We start from the raw sequence: 13385 nt of genomic DNA on the forward strand, positions 1-13385 counted from the left end.
CATATTAGTACCATCAAGAGATATTGTTCTGGGCAAATACCTGACACAGATGCAGAGCTAAGTCCCAAAGATAATAAATGCCATTGCAAGTATTTGTTCTTATCTTTTAGTTGGGAAAATTATGATTCTCTTTAACAACTGCAGCAAACATTTACAGGGCTGTGAGAAAAGAAAACGAAAAACTTCAGGTGCCATATTAGTTTTGCAATATGTGCTTGACTCAATGTGCCAATCGATATGTATTTAATGACTCTTTCCTCTCACCTCAACAATAAGTGGATATAAAGTATAAGTGAGACAGAGTAGATAGGTAAGACCTGGATCCTTGGCTCATGGAGCATGTACTGTGCTTGGAGAGGTAAAGCTAACACTCTGAAACAATTGGAAAGCAATGAAGTAAACCACGCACATTCATTTCCTACGGCTGTCGGAACAAGTACCACAAACTGAGTGGCTTAAGATGACAGAAATTGAGTCCTTCACAGTTTTGGAGGCAAGAAGTCTGAAATCAAGGTGTTGATGGGGCTGTGTTCCCTCTGAGGTTCTGGGGAAGAATCTGTTTCATGCCTCTCTCCTAGCTTCTGGGCGTTGCCAGTAATCTTTGACATTCTTTGGCTTGTAGATGCATCACTCCGGTCTCTGCCTCCATCTTCACAGAGTGTTGTCCTCCTTGTGTCCCTGTATCCAAATCTCCCCTTCCTCTGAGGACACCAGTCCCTGGTTAGGGCCCACCAAATCCCATATGACCTCATCTTAACTTGGTTATACTTGCAAAGACCCTATTTCCAAATAAGGTCACAATCACAGATACCGGGAGTTAGAACTGAACACATCTTTTGGGGGACACAGTTCAACCCTAACACCATAACAGGAGCTACGGTAGCAGTTTTTTTTTCTTTATTATTATTATTTTTTTTATTGAGTTATTGATAGGTTACAATCTTGTGAAATTTCAATTGTACATTAATGTTTGTCAGTCACGTTGTAGGTGCACCACTTCACCCTTTGTGCCCACCCCCCACCCCACCTTTCCCCTGGTATCCACTAAACTGTTCTTGGTCCATAGTTTTAAATTCCTCATATGAGTGGAGTCATACACAGATTATCTTTCTCTCTGGCTTATTTCACTTAACATAATTCTCTCAAGGTCCATCCATGTTATTGCAAATGGAATGATTTTGTTCTGTTTTGCAGCTGAGTGGTATTCCATTGTATATATATACCACATCTTCTTTATCCATTCGTCTGTTGATGGGCACTTAGGTTGCTTCCACGTCTTGGCTATTGTAAACAGTGCTGCAATAAACATTGGGGTGCACAGGACTTTTGGGATTGCTGACTTCAGGCTCTTTGGATAAATACCCAGTAGTGGAATGGCTGGATCGTATGGCAGTTCTATTTTTAGTTTTTTGAGGAATCTCCATACTGTTTTTCATAGTGGCTGCACCAGTTTGCATTCCCACCAGCAGTGTATGAGGGTTCCTTTTTCTCCGCAACCTCTCCAACATTTGTTGCTATTAGTTTTAGATATTTTTGTCATTCTAACGGGTGTAAGGTGATATCTTAGTGTAGTTTTGATTTGCATTTCCCTGATGATCAGCGATGATGAGCATCTTTTCATGTGCCTATTGGCCATCAGTATATCTTCTTTGGAGAAATGTCTGTTCATGTCTCCAGCCCATTTTTTGATTGGGTTGTTTGATGTTTTGTTGTTGAGTTGTGAGAGTTCTTTATATATTATGGCTATTAAGCCTTTGTCAGATATATGACTTGCAAATATTTTTTCCCAGTTAGTGGGTTGTTTTTTTGTTTCAATCCTGTTTTCATTTGCCTTGAAGAAGCTCTTTAATCTGATGAAGTCCCATTTGTTTATTCTTTCTATTGTTTCCCTTCTCTGAGAAGGCATGGTGTCTGAAAAGATCCTTTTAATACTGATGTCAAAGAGTGTACTGCCTACGTTTTCTTCCAGAAGCCTTATGGTTTCAGGTCTCACCTTTAGGTCTTTAATCCATTTTGAGTTTATTTTGGTGAATGGTGAAAAAGAATGGTCAATTTTCATTCTTTTACATGTGACTTTCCAGTTTTCCCAGCACCATTTGTTGAAAAGACTTTCTTTTCTCCATTGTATGCCCTCAGCTCCTTTGTCAAAGATAAGCTGTCCATAGATGTGTGGTTTTATTTCTGGGTTTTCAATTTTGTTCCATTGATCTGTGCACCTGTTTTTGTACCAGTACCATGCTGTTTTGATTACTGTAGCTTTGTAGTATGTTTTGAAGTCAGGGATTGTGATGCCTCCCGTTTTGTTCTTTTTTCTCAGGATTGCTTTAGCAATTCGGGGTCTTTTGTTGCCCCATATGAATTTTAGGATTCTTTGTTCTAATTCTGTAAAGAATGTCATTGGGATTCTGATTGGGATGGCGTTGAATCTGTAGATTGCTTTAGGTAGAATGGACATTTTAACTATGTTTATTTTTCCAATCCATGTACATGGAATGTCTTTCCATCTCCTTATGTCGTCATCCAATTCTCTCAGAAAGGCCTTGTAATTTTCATTATATAGGTCCTTCACTTCCGTAGTTAAATTTACCCCAAGGTATTTTATTCTTTTTGTTGCGATTGTGAATGGTATTGTATTCTTGAGTTCTTTTTCTGTTGGTTCATTACTGGAGTATAGAAATGCTACTGATTTATGCAAATTGATTTTATACCCTGCAACTTTGCTGTAGTTGTTGATTACTTCTAACAGTTTTCCAATGGATTCTTTGGGGTTTTCTATATATAAGATCATGTCGTCTGCAAACAGCGAGAGTTTCACTTCTTCCCTCCCTATTTGGATTCCTTTTATTCCTTTTTCTTGCCTGATTGCTCTGGCCAGGACCTCCAGTACTATGTTAAATAAGAGTGGTGATAGAGGGCATCCTTGTCTCGTTCCTGTTTTCAGGGGGATGGGGTTCAGTTTTTGCCCATTGAGTATGATGTTGGCTATGGGTTTGTCGTATATGGCCTTTATTATGTTGAGGTAGTTTCCTTCTATGCCCATTTTGTTCAGAGTTTTTATCATAAATGGCTGTTGGATCTTGTCAAATGCCTTCTCTGCATCTATTGAGATGATCATGTGGTTTTTATTCCTCAGTTTGTTGATGTGGTGTATCACGTTGATTGATTTGCGGATGTTGAACCATCCCTGTGTCCCTGGTATGAATCCCACCTGATCCTGATGTATGATTCTTTTGATGAATTGCTGAATTCTGGTTGCCAAAGTTTTGTTTAGAATTTTTGCATCTATGTTCATCAGTGATATTGGCCTGTAGTTCTCTTTTATCGTGGTGTCCTTGTCAGGTTTTGGTATCAGCGTGATGTTGGCCTCATAGAATGTGTTAGGAAGTGTTCCATCTTCCCTAATTTTTGGGAATAGCTTGAAAAGGATGGGTATTAAATCCTCTCTGAAAGTTTGGTAGAATTCCCCAGGGAAGCCATCTGGTCCTGGGGTTTTATTCTTTGGGATGTTTTTGATTGCTGTTTCAATCTCTTTCCTTGTGATTGGTCTGTTCAAATTGTCTGCCTCTTCTTGAGTGAGCTTTGGGAGACTGTAGGAGTCCAAGAATTTATCCATTTCCTCTAGGTTATCCATTCTGTTGGCATATAGTTTTTTGTAGTATTCTCTTATAATCTGTTGTATTTCTGCAGAGTCTGTTGTTATTTCTCCTCGCTCATTTCTGATTTTGTTTATTTGAGCTTTCTCCCTTTTTTTCTTTGTAAGTCTGGCTAGTGGTTTGTCAATTTTATTTATCTTCTCAAAAAACCAGCTCTTTCTCTCATTGATCCTTTCTACTGCCTTTTTCATTTCAATAGTATTTATTTCTGCTCTGATTTTTATTATTTCTCTCCTTCTGCTGACTTTGGGCTTCATTTGTTCTTTTTTCTCTAGTTCAGTTAGGTGTGCTTTAAGGTTGCTTATTTGGGATTTTTCTTGTTTGTTAAGATGTGCCTGTACTGCGATGAATTTTCCTCTTAATACAGCTTTTGCTGTATCCCATATGAGTTGGTATGGCATGCTATCATTCTCATTTGTTTCCAGGTATTTTTTTATTTCTTCTTTAATTTCTTCAATGATCCATTGCTTGTTCAGTAGTGTGTTGTTTAGTCTCCACATCTTTGTGCCTTTCTCAACTTTTTTCTTGTAATTAATTTCTAGCCTTATAGCACTATGATCTGAGAAGATGATTGTTATTATTTCAATTTTTTTAAATTTGTAGAGGCTTGCCTTGTTTCCCAACATATGGTCTATCCTAGAGAATGTTCCATGTGCACTTGAGAAGAATGTGTATTCAGCTCCTTCAGGGTGGAGTGATCTATATATGTCTATTAAGTCCAATTGTTTTAGTTTTACATTCAGCTCCACTATTTCCTTGTTGATTTTCTGTCTGGATGATCTGTCCATTGATGTGAGTGGGGTGTTGAGGTCCCCTACTATTATTGTGTTGTTTTTAACATCTTCCTTTAGGTCTGTTAATAGTTGTTTTATGAATCTTGGTGCTCCTGTGTTGGGTGCATAGATATTTATAAGCATTATTTCTTCTTGATGAAGTGTCCCTTTGATCATTATATATTGTCCCTCTGTGTCTCTCTTCACCTGTCTTATTTTGAAAGCCACTTGGTCTGATATGAGAATTGCCACACCTGCCTTTTTTTCCTTGCTATTTGCTTGAAGTATTGTCCTCCACCCCTTCACCCTGAGTCTGTGTTTGTCCTTGGGGCTGAGGTGTGTTTCCTGGAGGCAACAAATTGTTGGATCTTGTTCTTTAATCCATTTTGCCACTCTGTGTCTTTTTATTGGAGAGTTCAATCCATTTACATTGAGAGTGATTATTGATGCATGTGGACTTAATGCTGTCAATCTGTCGCTCATTATCTTGTTTTCCTGTGTTTCTTTTCCTGTGTGCTTTAGACTATCCATTTAATACTGCAATTTCTTATGCTGGGTTTCTTAGATTTTTCTTTATCTATGATTTGTGACTCTGTTCTGTACTTTATTTTAGTGTCTACCTTGAAGTTTGTATTTAGAATCTCATGTATAATATAGTCTATTCTCTGGTGGTCTCTTACTTACTCGACCAATACTGATTTAGACCCTTTGCTCTTCCCCTCCTAAATAATTATTTTCATTATTTATTCCAACTCGTCTTATTAATTTGTAGTTAGAGTGCTAAGATCGTCCTTGTTTTGGTAGTTTCCTTATTTTTACCCTAATGCTATAGTTGAATATTTGCTATCCTGTTCTGGTTCTATCCATCGGTCTCCCTAGTCTGTGGATTGTGTCCCCTTTCTCCCTTTTTCTTTTTTCAAGTATGAGAGCCTTCTTGAGGATTTCTTGTAATGGAGGGCTTTTAGTTACAAATTCCCTTAACTTTTGTTTGTCTGGAAAAGATTTAATTTCTCCCTCATATCTGAAGGAAATTCTTGCTGGATAGAGTATTCTTGGCTGAAGGTTTTTATCCTTTAAAGCTTTGAATATATCACTCCATTCTCTCCTAGCTTGTAGGGTTTCTGTAGAGAAATCCACTGACAGTCTGATAGGGGCTCCTTTATAGGTTATTCTCTTTTTTTTCCTTACTTCCCTGAGTATTCTTTCCTTATCATTCCTATTTGCCAACTTTACTATTATGTGCCTTGCGGTGGGTCTTTTTACATTGACAAATCTAGGAGATCTAAAACCCTCCTCTACACACATTTCTCCGTTGATCCCTAGATTTGGGAAGTTCTCTTCAATAATTTCATTAAGCACACTTTCTGCTCCATTTTCCTTTTCCATATTCTCGGGAATTCCTATGATCCTTATGTTCTTACTCCTCATTGAATCCATTATCTCTTGGAGATTTTCCTCATTTTTTTTAATTCTTAGTTCTCTTTCTTCCTCTGTCTGGCGCCATTCAGCCTGTCTGTCCTCGATTATGCTGATTTGCTCCTCTATATTGTCTACACGGGCATTCAGGGAATCCATATTCTGTTTTATCTGGTCCATTGTGTTTTTCATCTCAAGTAATTCTGTTTGATTCTTCTTTATGATTTCAATCTCTTTTGTGAAGTAACTCCAGAACTCGGCTTGTTTCTCTATCTTTCTCTCTACCTCATTGAGTTTTTTGATAGCTGCTCTGAATTCATTATCACTTAGTTTACCTAATTCCAAGTCCTCAGGACTTAATTCTGTGTTTTTATTGTTTTCCTTCTGGTCTGGGGCTTTTATAAACTGCTGGATGGTAGAGGAGTGGTTTTTTCTCATGATGGTAGAATTCAGTTGCAGTTACAGCCTGTCGCCACTAGATGGGGGTTGAGAGCGGCGTGTTAGCTCTCCGCCTTCGGGGTAAGATGGCTGCGCCCACTGGCTTTGTTAGGGGGGAGGGGCTGTTACTCACACGTGCCGGTCTGGGTTCAGATCAGTTCTGTTCTCTGGTCTCCCAAGGCCCTTGATTTATAGGGTCCCCGCGGACGGAAGCTTCCCCCCCGCCCCCCCGTCAGCGGGTCTCCACTGAACCAGCGGCAGGAGTCCTGGATGATCCCCCGGTCGTGCGGCCCCTCCCCCGCTCCTTCCCAACCGGCGCCGCAGTGATCGCAGACTCTAGGGGAGGGAGCGATGTTCTCTCTACCGTTCCAGCGCCTCCGAGGGTGTAAGCAAGGTTATGATCTCCGCCTTCTTGGTATTGTAGGTCTCTAACGAGCTGGCATTATGTTTATTCTCTGAAATTCAGTTCTTCCAATCTTTTGTTGTATTTTGGAGGGGAGAGAATCCCTGGTCAGCTCACCCCGCCATTTTGCTCCGCCCCTTCCTACGGTAGCAGTTTAATGCAAGTTATTTGACTTTTTCACCTCTGTGGCTCAATTTTTCTCAACCATAAACTGCAGATAGTACTTTTACCTATAATAAAACTGTCCCCTTGACTGTGGTGATGGCGTCACGAGTGTTTGCATATGTCCAAACTCATCAAATTGTACACATTAAATATATGCAGTTCTTTGTATATCAGTCATATACCTCAATAAAGCTGTTAAAAAGTAATATCACCTACATAATAAGATTGCTTTGAGAATTAAATAGGTTAACACGTGAAAGGCTTTAGAAGAGTGTCTGGCACAGATAAGTGCTCAGTAAGTGTGAGTTATAATGATAGTGTTATAGCCATAGTAACAAGTAAATTATAAAATAATAATCATTATTTTGTAATGCAGACGAGGAGCTGTAGTTACAAAAGAACAGGAGGAAGTGGCTGCCGCCCTCTGCAGGCAGGACTTTATCTGGGCCCTAGAGGAGGAGGAGGATTTAGATGTGGAGACGAACATTTGGAAGTGGCAGAGAGCACACACTTGTATGGCACGTGATTACCAGCTAGCTATAGAAAGCTGATATCTGTTAGTCCCATGAATGCTGAGAAGGGCACCTTTCTTATCTTTATCACAAATGAGAGTTTAGAGAATAAGTGATGGGACAGTTAGAGCTTGAGAAGGCACTTTGCTCGTAGAAGTGGAACTGTCTGTCGGGCAGGGTGGTTTAAAGAGAGGCTGGGGATCAACGGAGTAGAGTAGAGAAGAAAGAGGGACTGGACTGTGGGAGAACCAGAGAGATCAAGAAAAGAGCATTGTCTGCTGGAGAAACCAGCTCCTTTCACCTCTATTTATGGAGATTAAAAAGCAGCATGCAATTTTTTATAATTCTGGGCCAAATCATTTTCTTTCTTTAAACAACAACAAAAAGAGCAGAGTAGAGAACAAAAATTATTTTGTGCCTACAGTTATTTTCAGGTATTACTAATTGTATTATAGATCTATTATGTGTGTTTTACTTAGGTTTTTACATTTTCACTCTCCAGTGTAAGGCACACTTGATGTGTCCAGGTTCTTGCCTCCTGGCTGTTTGTACTTCTAGTCCATGGTCAAATTTGGGTCCTTGGTTTTATTTTCTGCTCTCAGTTCTGAAGCATCAGCTCTAAGGCTTTGCCTTCATCATCTTCAACTTCCCGCGCTTGCCGTTCTGTAATCCCATTGCGGTGTTTGGATCTGCTGAACTCTAAACCTATTCCTGGTTTAATGCACAAAGATCACAAGCAAATGCTGGGGAGGGTGGGTTTCAGCAATTAGAATTCAGTGTCAATGTCCCTTCTCTCCTGCCTACTCAGATCTCCTCCACGGGAAGCAGCAGCAGGTCTAATGGGCTGGGAGTCAGATGTGAATTGAAATCCTGACTCTGCTGCCGACTGTTGTCTGGCATTTTGTAAGTTACTAAAGCTTTCTGAGCTGTTTTTTCATCCATAAAATGGCCTAAGAGTACTTACTTCATATTTTTGGGTTAGGGTAAATACACATAAAAACTGTTCCAAAGTAGACGTTCAAGAACCGTTACTTCCCACCTTTATCACTTTTCTGTGTCACACAGTGTTCTGCTTAATTCCTGTTTGCTCCATGAAACCTTCCTTTACTATTCCAGCCCCACTGGTTTCTTCTTCTGAACCATAACCCAAATCCAGCTTACTTAATGCTGTGTCATGGTGTTCCCTGATGTATTTGGTACGTACAGATGAAACATATGTGAAATATCTTATAACTAAACAGAAATGTTGCTCTTCAGGATTCTCACTGTTTGTGTTTCTTTTCAGATTCTCGAGTCAGAGGATGGTTCATGTTGGACTCTTACCTTCCTACCTTTTTCCTTACTGTCATATATCTGCTTTCAATATGGCTGGGTAACAAATATATGAAGAACAGGCCTGCTCTTTCCCTCAGAGGTATTCTCACCTCGTATAATCTCGGAATCACACTTCTCTCCCTATATATGCTGGTAGAGGTAAGTATTTATGTAGCTAAAGCTGGAGTCCGGTAACTGAGTGATTTCTAGAAGCAGTTAAATCTAGCATACCGGAACTATCCAACGTTGCTATCGATACTGTTCTTTAAGATCTCAAGAACTTGTTCCAGCATTTGATATTCCTTCCCAAAGTCCTAAAAGTCTTTGTTTCTAACTTGGATTTTTCTTATTCCAATTGAGGGCTATTTCTTTAGTCCTTAGTCTTTCATTATAATTTAAAATCATAATTTAGATCTGAAAGGGCCTTCAAAGAACATGTTGTAATTTTATCCTTTTTCAGGTTATGATACTGAGGCTTAGAAAAGTTATATGATTTGCCTGAGAATAGACAGCTATTGTGTAACAGAGTCCTTTTTTAAATTAAATAGTGAATGAAGTTAGTCTGACTGAAATACAAATACAGAGTCCCTTCAAGAATACTCCCGCGTCTTTGGACACTGACAGTGGCATAGCTGTTCTCAGCACTAATTCTGGAGGCTGAGTTGACATCCCAGCTCAGCTCTAGCTGCCCTCGTGCACTCCCCATTCCTGTGTCAGGTGCCAAACCCAAGCAATTTTACAAGAAAAAGAACAAGTAATGATTCCCCTGCCCATACAACCAAAGGTTAGTTTACCAAAATACAAGGGAAGATCTAAAAGGGTTAAATAAAGCTGCTCTAGCGAGCAGCCCCAGAAAGAAAAAGAGAACAAAAACATAACAAAATCTTTTTTAGGGAAAAGTTAGGATAAAATCATTCATATAAGTTATAAATGTCTGATAACAGGGCAGGGATAGTTCCCTTCCTGGTGCCCTTGAATTCTAAAAGAAAATAAATCCTTGCCTAAAATATAGGTCCTCTCACTGATAGAATTTAATCTGTGCATTAGTCTAATATGCACCATTCTAATAATTGTTAATAACCATTACCTTAAACGATTGTAATGAAAGTCTAATAATGGAATTTTAGGCATCAGAGCACAGAAGATGGAATCTGGGGTCAGGAAAAGAATGCTCACAACTTGGAAATCATATCACACAGGTGCTCACTAATTTACCTGCCTATGAAAGGGGAATTTTTATTTTAGGTTCTCTACCAGGTGAATTTTAGTTCCCTAGATGAGCTTGCAAGATGGTAATTCATGGGGTTAGTGTCTCTTTATCACAAAGGGAAAGGTACTCTTCCCCAAATTGTTTTCAGAAGTGGCAGCTGCGTCAGGAGGGCCAGCCTGAAGGTCTGACTCCATTAGAAGCTCCAATCCCTGCTGGAAGCTGGGGGGTAGTGTCGGAAGACCCAAACTCAAGTGTCAGCTCTGTCACTTTCTCTGTAGTTTTAGAGGAGTTACTTAGACTCTCTGAACCTTAGGCAACTTATCTGTAACAAGAAGATGTGCTATTTGTCCTACTTAACTCACGAGTGAGTTGTAAGGGTTTATCAGTCTGTTTCGCCAGCTTCCAGTGAGTCCCTCCTAGGTGTGTGAACTGCACTAAGCCCAGGGGATGCCAAGGTGGGTAAGACATGGTTTCTGTACTTGAAGAGCTCACAGACCAGCACAAGAAGGACTTAGTAAATGTGAAAAGGCTTGGTAAGTTTTAAAGTGAGTATCAGTCACCATCAACAGGAACAAGAACAACAGTTTAGTATTTGAACAACCAAGTAAATAGTTTCTGTGTTTTTTAGGGAGAACATGTGCACCGAGCTCATTCCCTACAACGAATTGTGTCTGTTTCTCTTCTCACAATTTTATGTCTCTTGATTCAAAATCACTATGGTTGATTGCCTCCCAGTCTCCCCTGGTTGTAAGCTTTCAGGGCAGGCATCAGGTTTTTTCTCTGACTCTTTTGGGGTATGCTTAATAGACACTAGTTGAGTGACAGGTTGATTTAACCTTGCTACCCTGTTATGCCCCGGCCAGATGTTTGCTTAGGCCAGGAAGTTACTGCTAAACTTATTAACGTTCTTTCAACAAATACGTATTGATTTCTTACACTGTTTCAGATTCTATTCTAGATTCCACAACAAAGCCTTTGCCCTAGTGTGATAAAGAGTGATGGGCTGGTGGTGGGGCAGGAATGCTTCTCTGAGGAGGTGATGTTTGAGCTGAGACTGAATGATGAAAATAAGCCAGGAAATAAAGATCTGGGGAGAGCATGTTGATGCAGAAGGAGCAGCAAGTGTAAAGGCCTTGGAGCAGAAACAAGCTTGGGTGTTCAAGGACCATAAAAGGAAGCCATGTAGGTGGGACCCAGTGGACAGAGGAGAGAAGGATTCAAGATGAGGTGGAGAGGTGGCAGATGACATAGAGCCTTGTCAGGGATTTGGCTTTTATTCTAAGTATAACAGAAAGCCATTGTGGAGGATTTTAATGAGGGGAGTGATATGATTTCCCTTTTAAAATAGATTATTCTGGCTGCCGCATGGAAAGTGTACTATGAGAGTGAGTTGGGGGCAAGAATGGAAGCAAAGAGTCCAGTTAGGAGACGAGTGCAGAACTAGAGTCAGCAGATGCTGGGGGCCTGGATTAAGGTGGTGGAGATGGGGAGAAGCCAGTGGATTCTAGACATATTTTGGAGTGAGTTAGCCCACAACTCCTTAAGGCTAATCCTGTTTGACAGCCTGGTTTCCTTTTCTTCAGTACATAGGTTGGATGGCTCCTGTACACCAGCGCAGCTAGGGGATTAGGAATGGTCCAGGGGGCGGCCGATAGAGCCTCCAGTATTAAGATAGGCTGCTTAGTTCTACTACTTAGTTATTAAGTTGTCAAGTGCTTCTGCCCAGGTGCCACAGGTGTGGGGGACAGCCTGGATAAACCTGACTAAAGAAGGAAATGTCATGGGGTAATAGAGAATACGGCCTATCCTCTCCCACTACTTTATTGTCAGTAAACAAAGTAGAGACTAGAGCCCCTTACTACAAAACTACAGCCTGACCATAGAGCTTTTCAGTTAATCTTTCTGCAGAAAGTTAAACAGCTTTCTTATTTTGCAAAATGCACCAACATACAAATTTTCATATACTTTTAGGTTTTCCTAGATCCCCTCTAGCCTATCAGTGGTTCCCACTTGGGAACCGGGCACATAAAGCTCTGGGGAGGGTGGGGGATGACCTGATTTGTAATAGACCCTATCAGGAGAATTCAGTCTGTCTTACTTTCACTAGATTCCTTTTCATGATAATCTATAATTATCCTGATGTTAACTGGAAGGTGCTTTTGTTGGAAGGACAGAGAGGTGGTAAGTCAGGATGGTGGAGAAGAGACTCACCGAAGTTCTAAAGCATCCTAAATGTTTTGAGTAGTTCATCTCTTTAATGTCCAGTTCATTAACATCCCATCCCTCCCTGCTCTGCACATGTATTTTAACCATTCTATACCTGTATGCATTTCTGATAAACAACAGAAAATAGGCTCTTGCATATAGTATAATACCTTATGTAAATCAAATCCAAATGCCTTATATTCTAGAATTTTAAGTTTCTTCAGTAATAGTGGGAAAGAAAGGAGAAAACTGCTTTTGTGGAATTTTCTACAAAGAATGAAAAAGCTCATTTTCTTATGATGTTGTGGAAAGAATACTAGACAAGGAAGTAGAAGGTCTGAATTCCAGTTATTGCTCTACCACTTTCCAGCCATATAAGCTTGAGCAAGTCATTAACTCATCATATATGTATTGAGCGCTTTCTGTGTGTCAGGCATCGGGCAAGGAACTGTAGATACAAAGATGAGCAAAAGAGGAGGCATAGATTTTATGGAGCTTTTTGTTTTTTGTGCATAATGGAAAATATAGACATTAATCAATTATAATCACACAAATGATTGATTACCATGTAGCATAAACAGAATGAAGAAAACAGTTTAAGAACCTTTCTGAGCCCTGGCTTTCATATCTGTAAAATGGTAAATATGTACCTCATAATATAATTGATGATAAAATAAGATAAATATTGATATATAAGCCAATATAAAGGATAGAAATATATTAATTAAGGAATATAACCATTGATAGCAGTTTGACAGCAAGAATTAAATCCTTTGATAATGTGTGTTTGAGGACAGGATCGAGTCAAACTCCAATTCTGGGAGATTTCTACTTAAACCTTGAGTAGATGCCAGTCGGAAACATGAATGGCAAATTCCGTTTTGTCCAGGCTCTTGTGTTGATTTCCCCTTCCTGTTTCTCTGGCAGCTTGTTCTCTCCAGTTGGGAAGGAGGCTACAACTTACAGTGTCAGGATCTTGCCAGTGCGGGCGAAGCTGATATCCGGGTGAGTCCTGAGAAGTAAACCAGCTATCTGCAACCATTTCTCACTGAGGGGAGAGAAGGCTTTCCCCTTCCAGATATGAGGGTGGGGGCTAAGATTAGAGAAGAAAGGGACTCCTGTTCTCATAGAAATGCTTGGTCACAAAGATGTTTTCCAAATGTCCAACTATGGGGACTGGCTGAGTACACCATGGCATGTCCACGTAATGGTTCCCTTTGCAACATGGAGTGAGGACGACTCCTACACTGGGGCAGAATGATCTCCAGGACATGTCTAAGTGAAAAAAAGCAGCCT

General features: G+C 40.0%; 1 protein-coding gene across 2 annotated transcripts in view; it reads left to right on the forward strand.

Annotated features, from left to right (window-relative positions):
- Window positions 1-13385, forward strand: part of ELOVL2 (ELOVL fatty acid elongase 2) — a 59130-nt gene that overhangs the window by 34087 nt on the left and 11658 nt on the right. Inside the window, exons 1-3 of one of the 2 annotated variants that reach the window (XM_046640806.1) lie at window positions 8211-8263; window positions 8646-8833; window positions 13017-13094. In XM_046640806.1, the coding sequence (XP_046496762.1) occupies window positions 8669-8833; window positions 13017-13094 (243 nt within the window). In that variant the 5' untranslated portion in view covers window positions 8211-8263; window positions 8646-8668. Of the gene's footprint in view, window positions 1-8210; window positions 8264-8645; window positions 8834-13016; window positions 13095-13385 lie in introns of those variants that run through there. The other variant, XM_046640805.1, reaches the window with a different exon arrangement.

This window comes from Equus quagga, chromosome 15 (genome assembly GCF_021613505.1).
Source record: "Equus quagga isolate Etosha38 chromosome 15, UCLA_HA_Equagga_1.0, whole genome shotgun sequence".
Taxonomy (NCBI): Eukaryota; Metazoa; Chordata; class Mammalia; order Perissodactyla; family Equidae; genus Equus; species Equus quagga.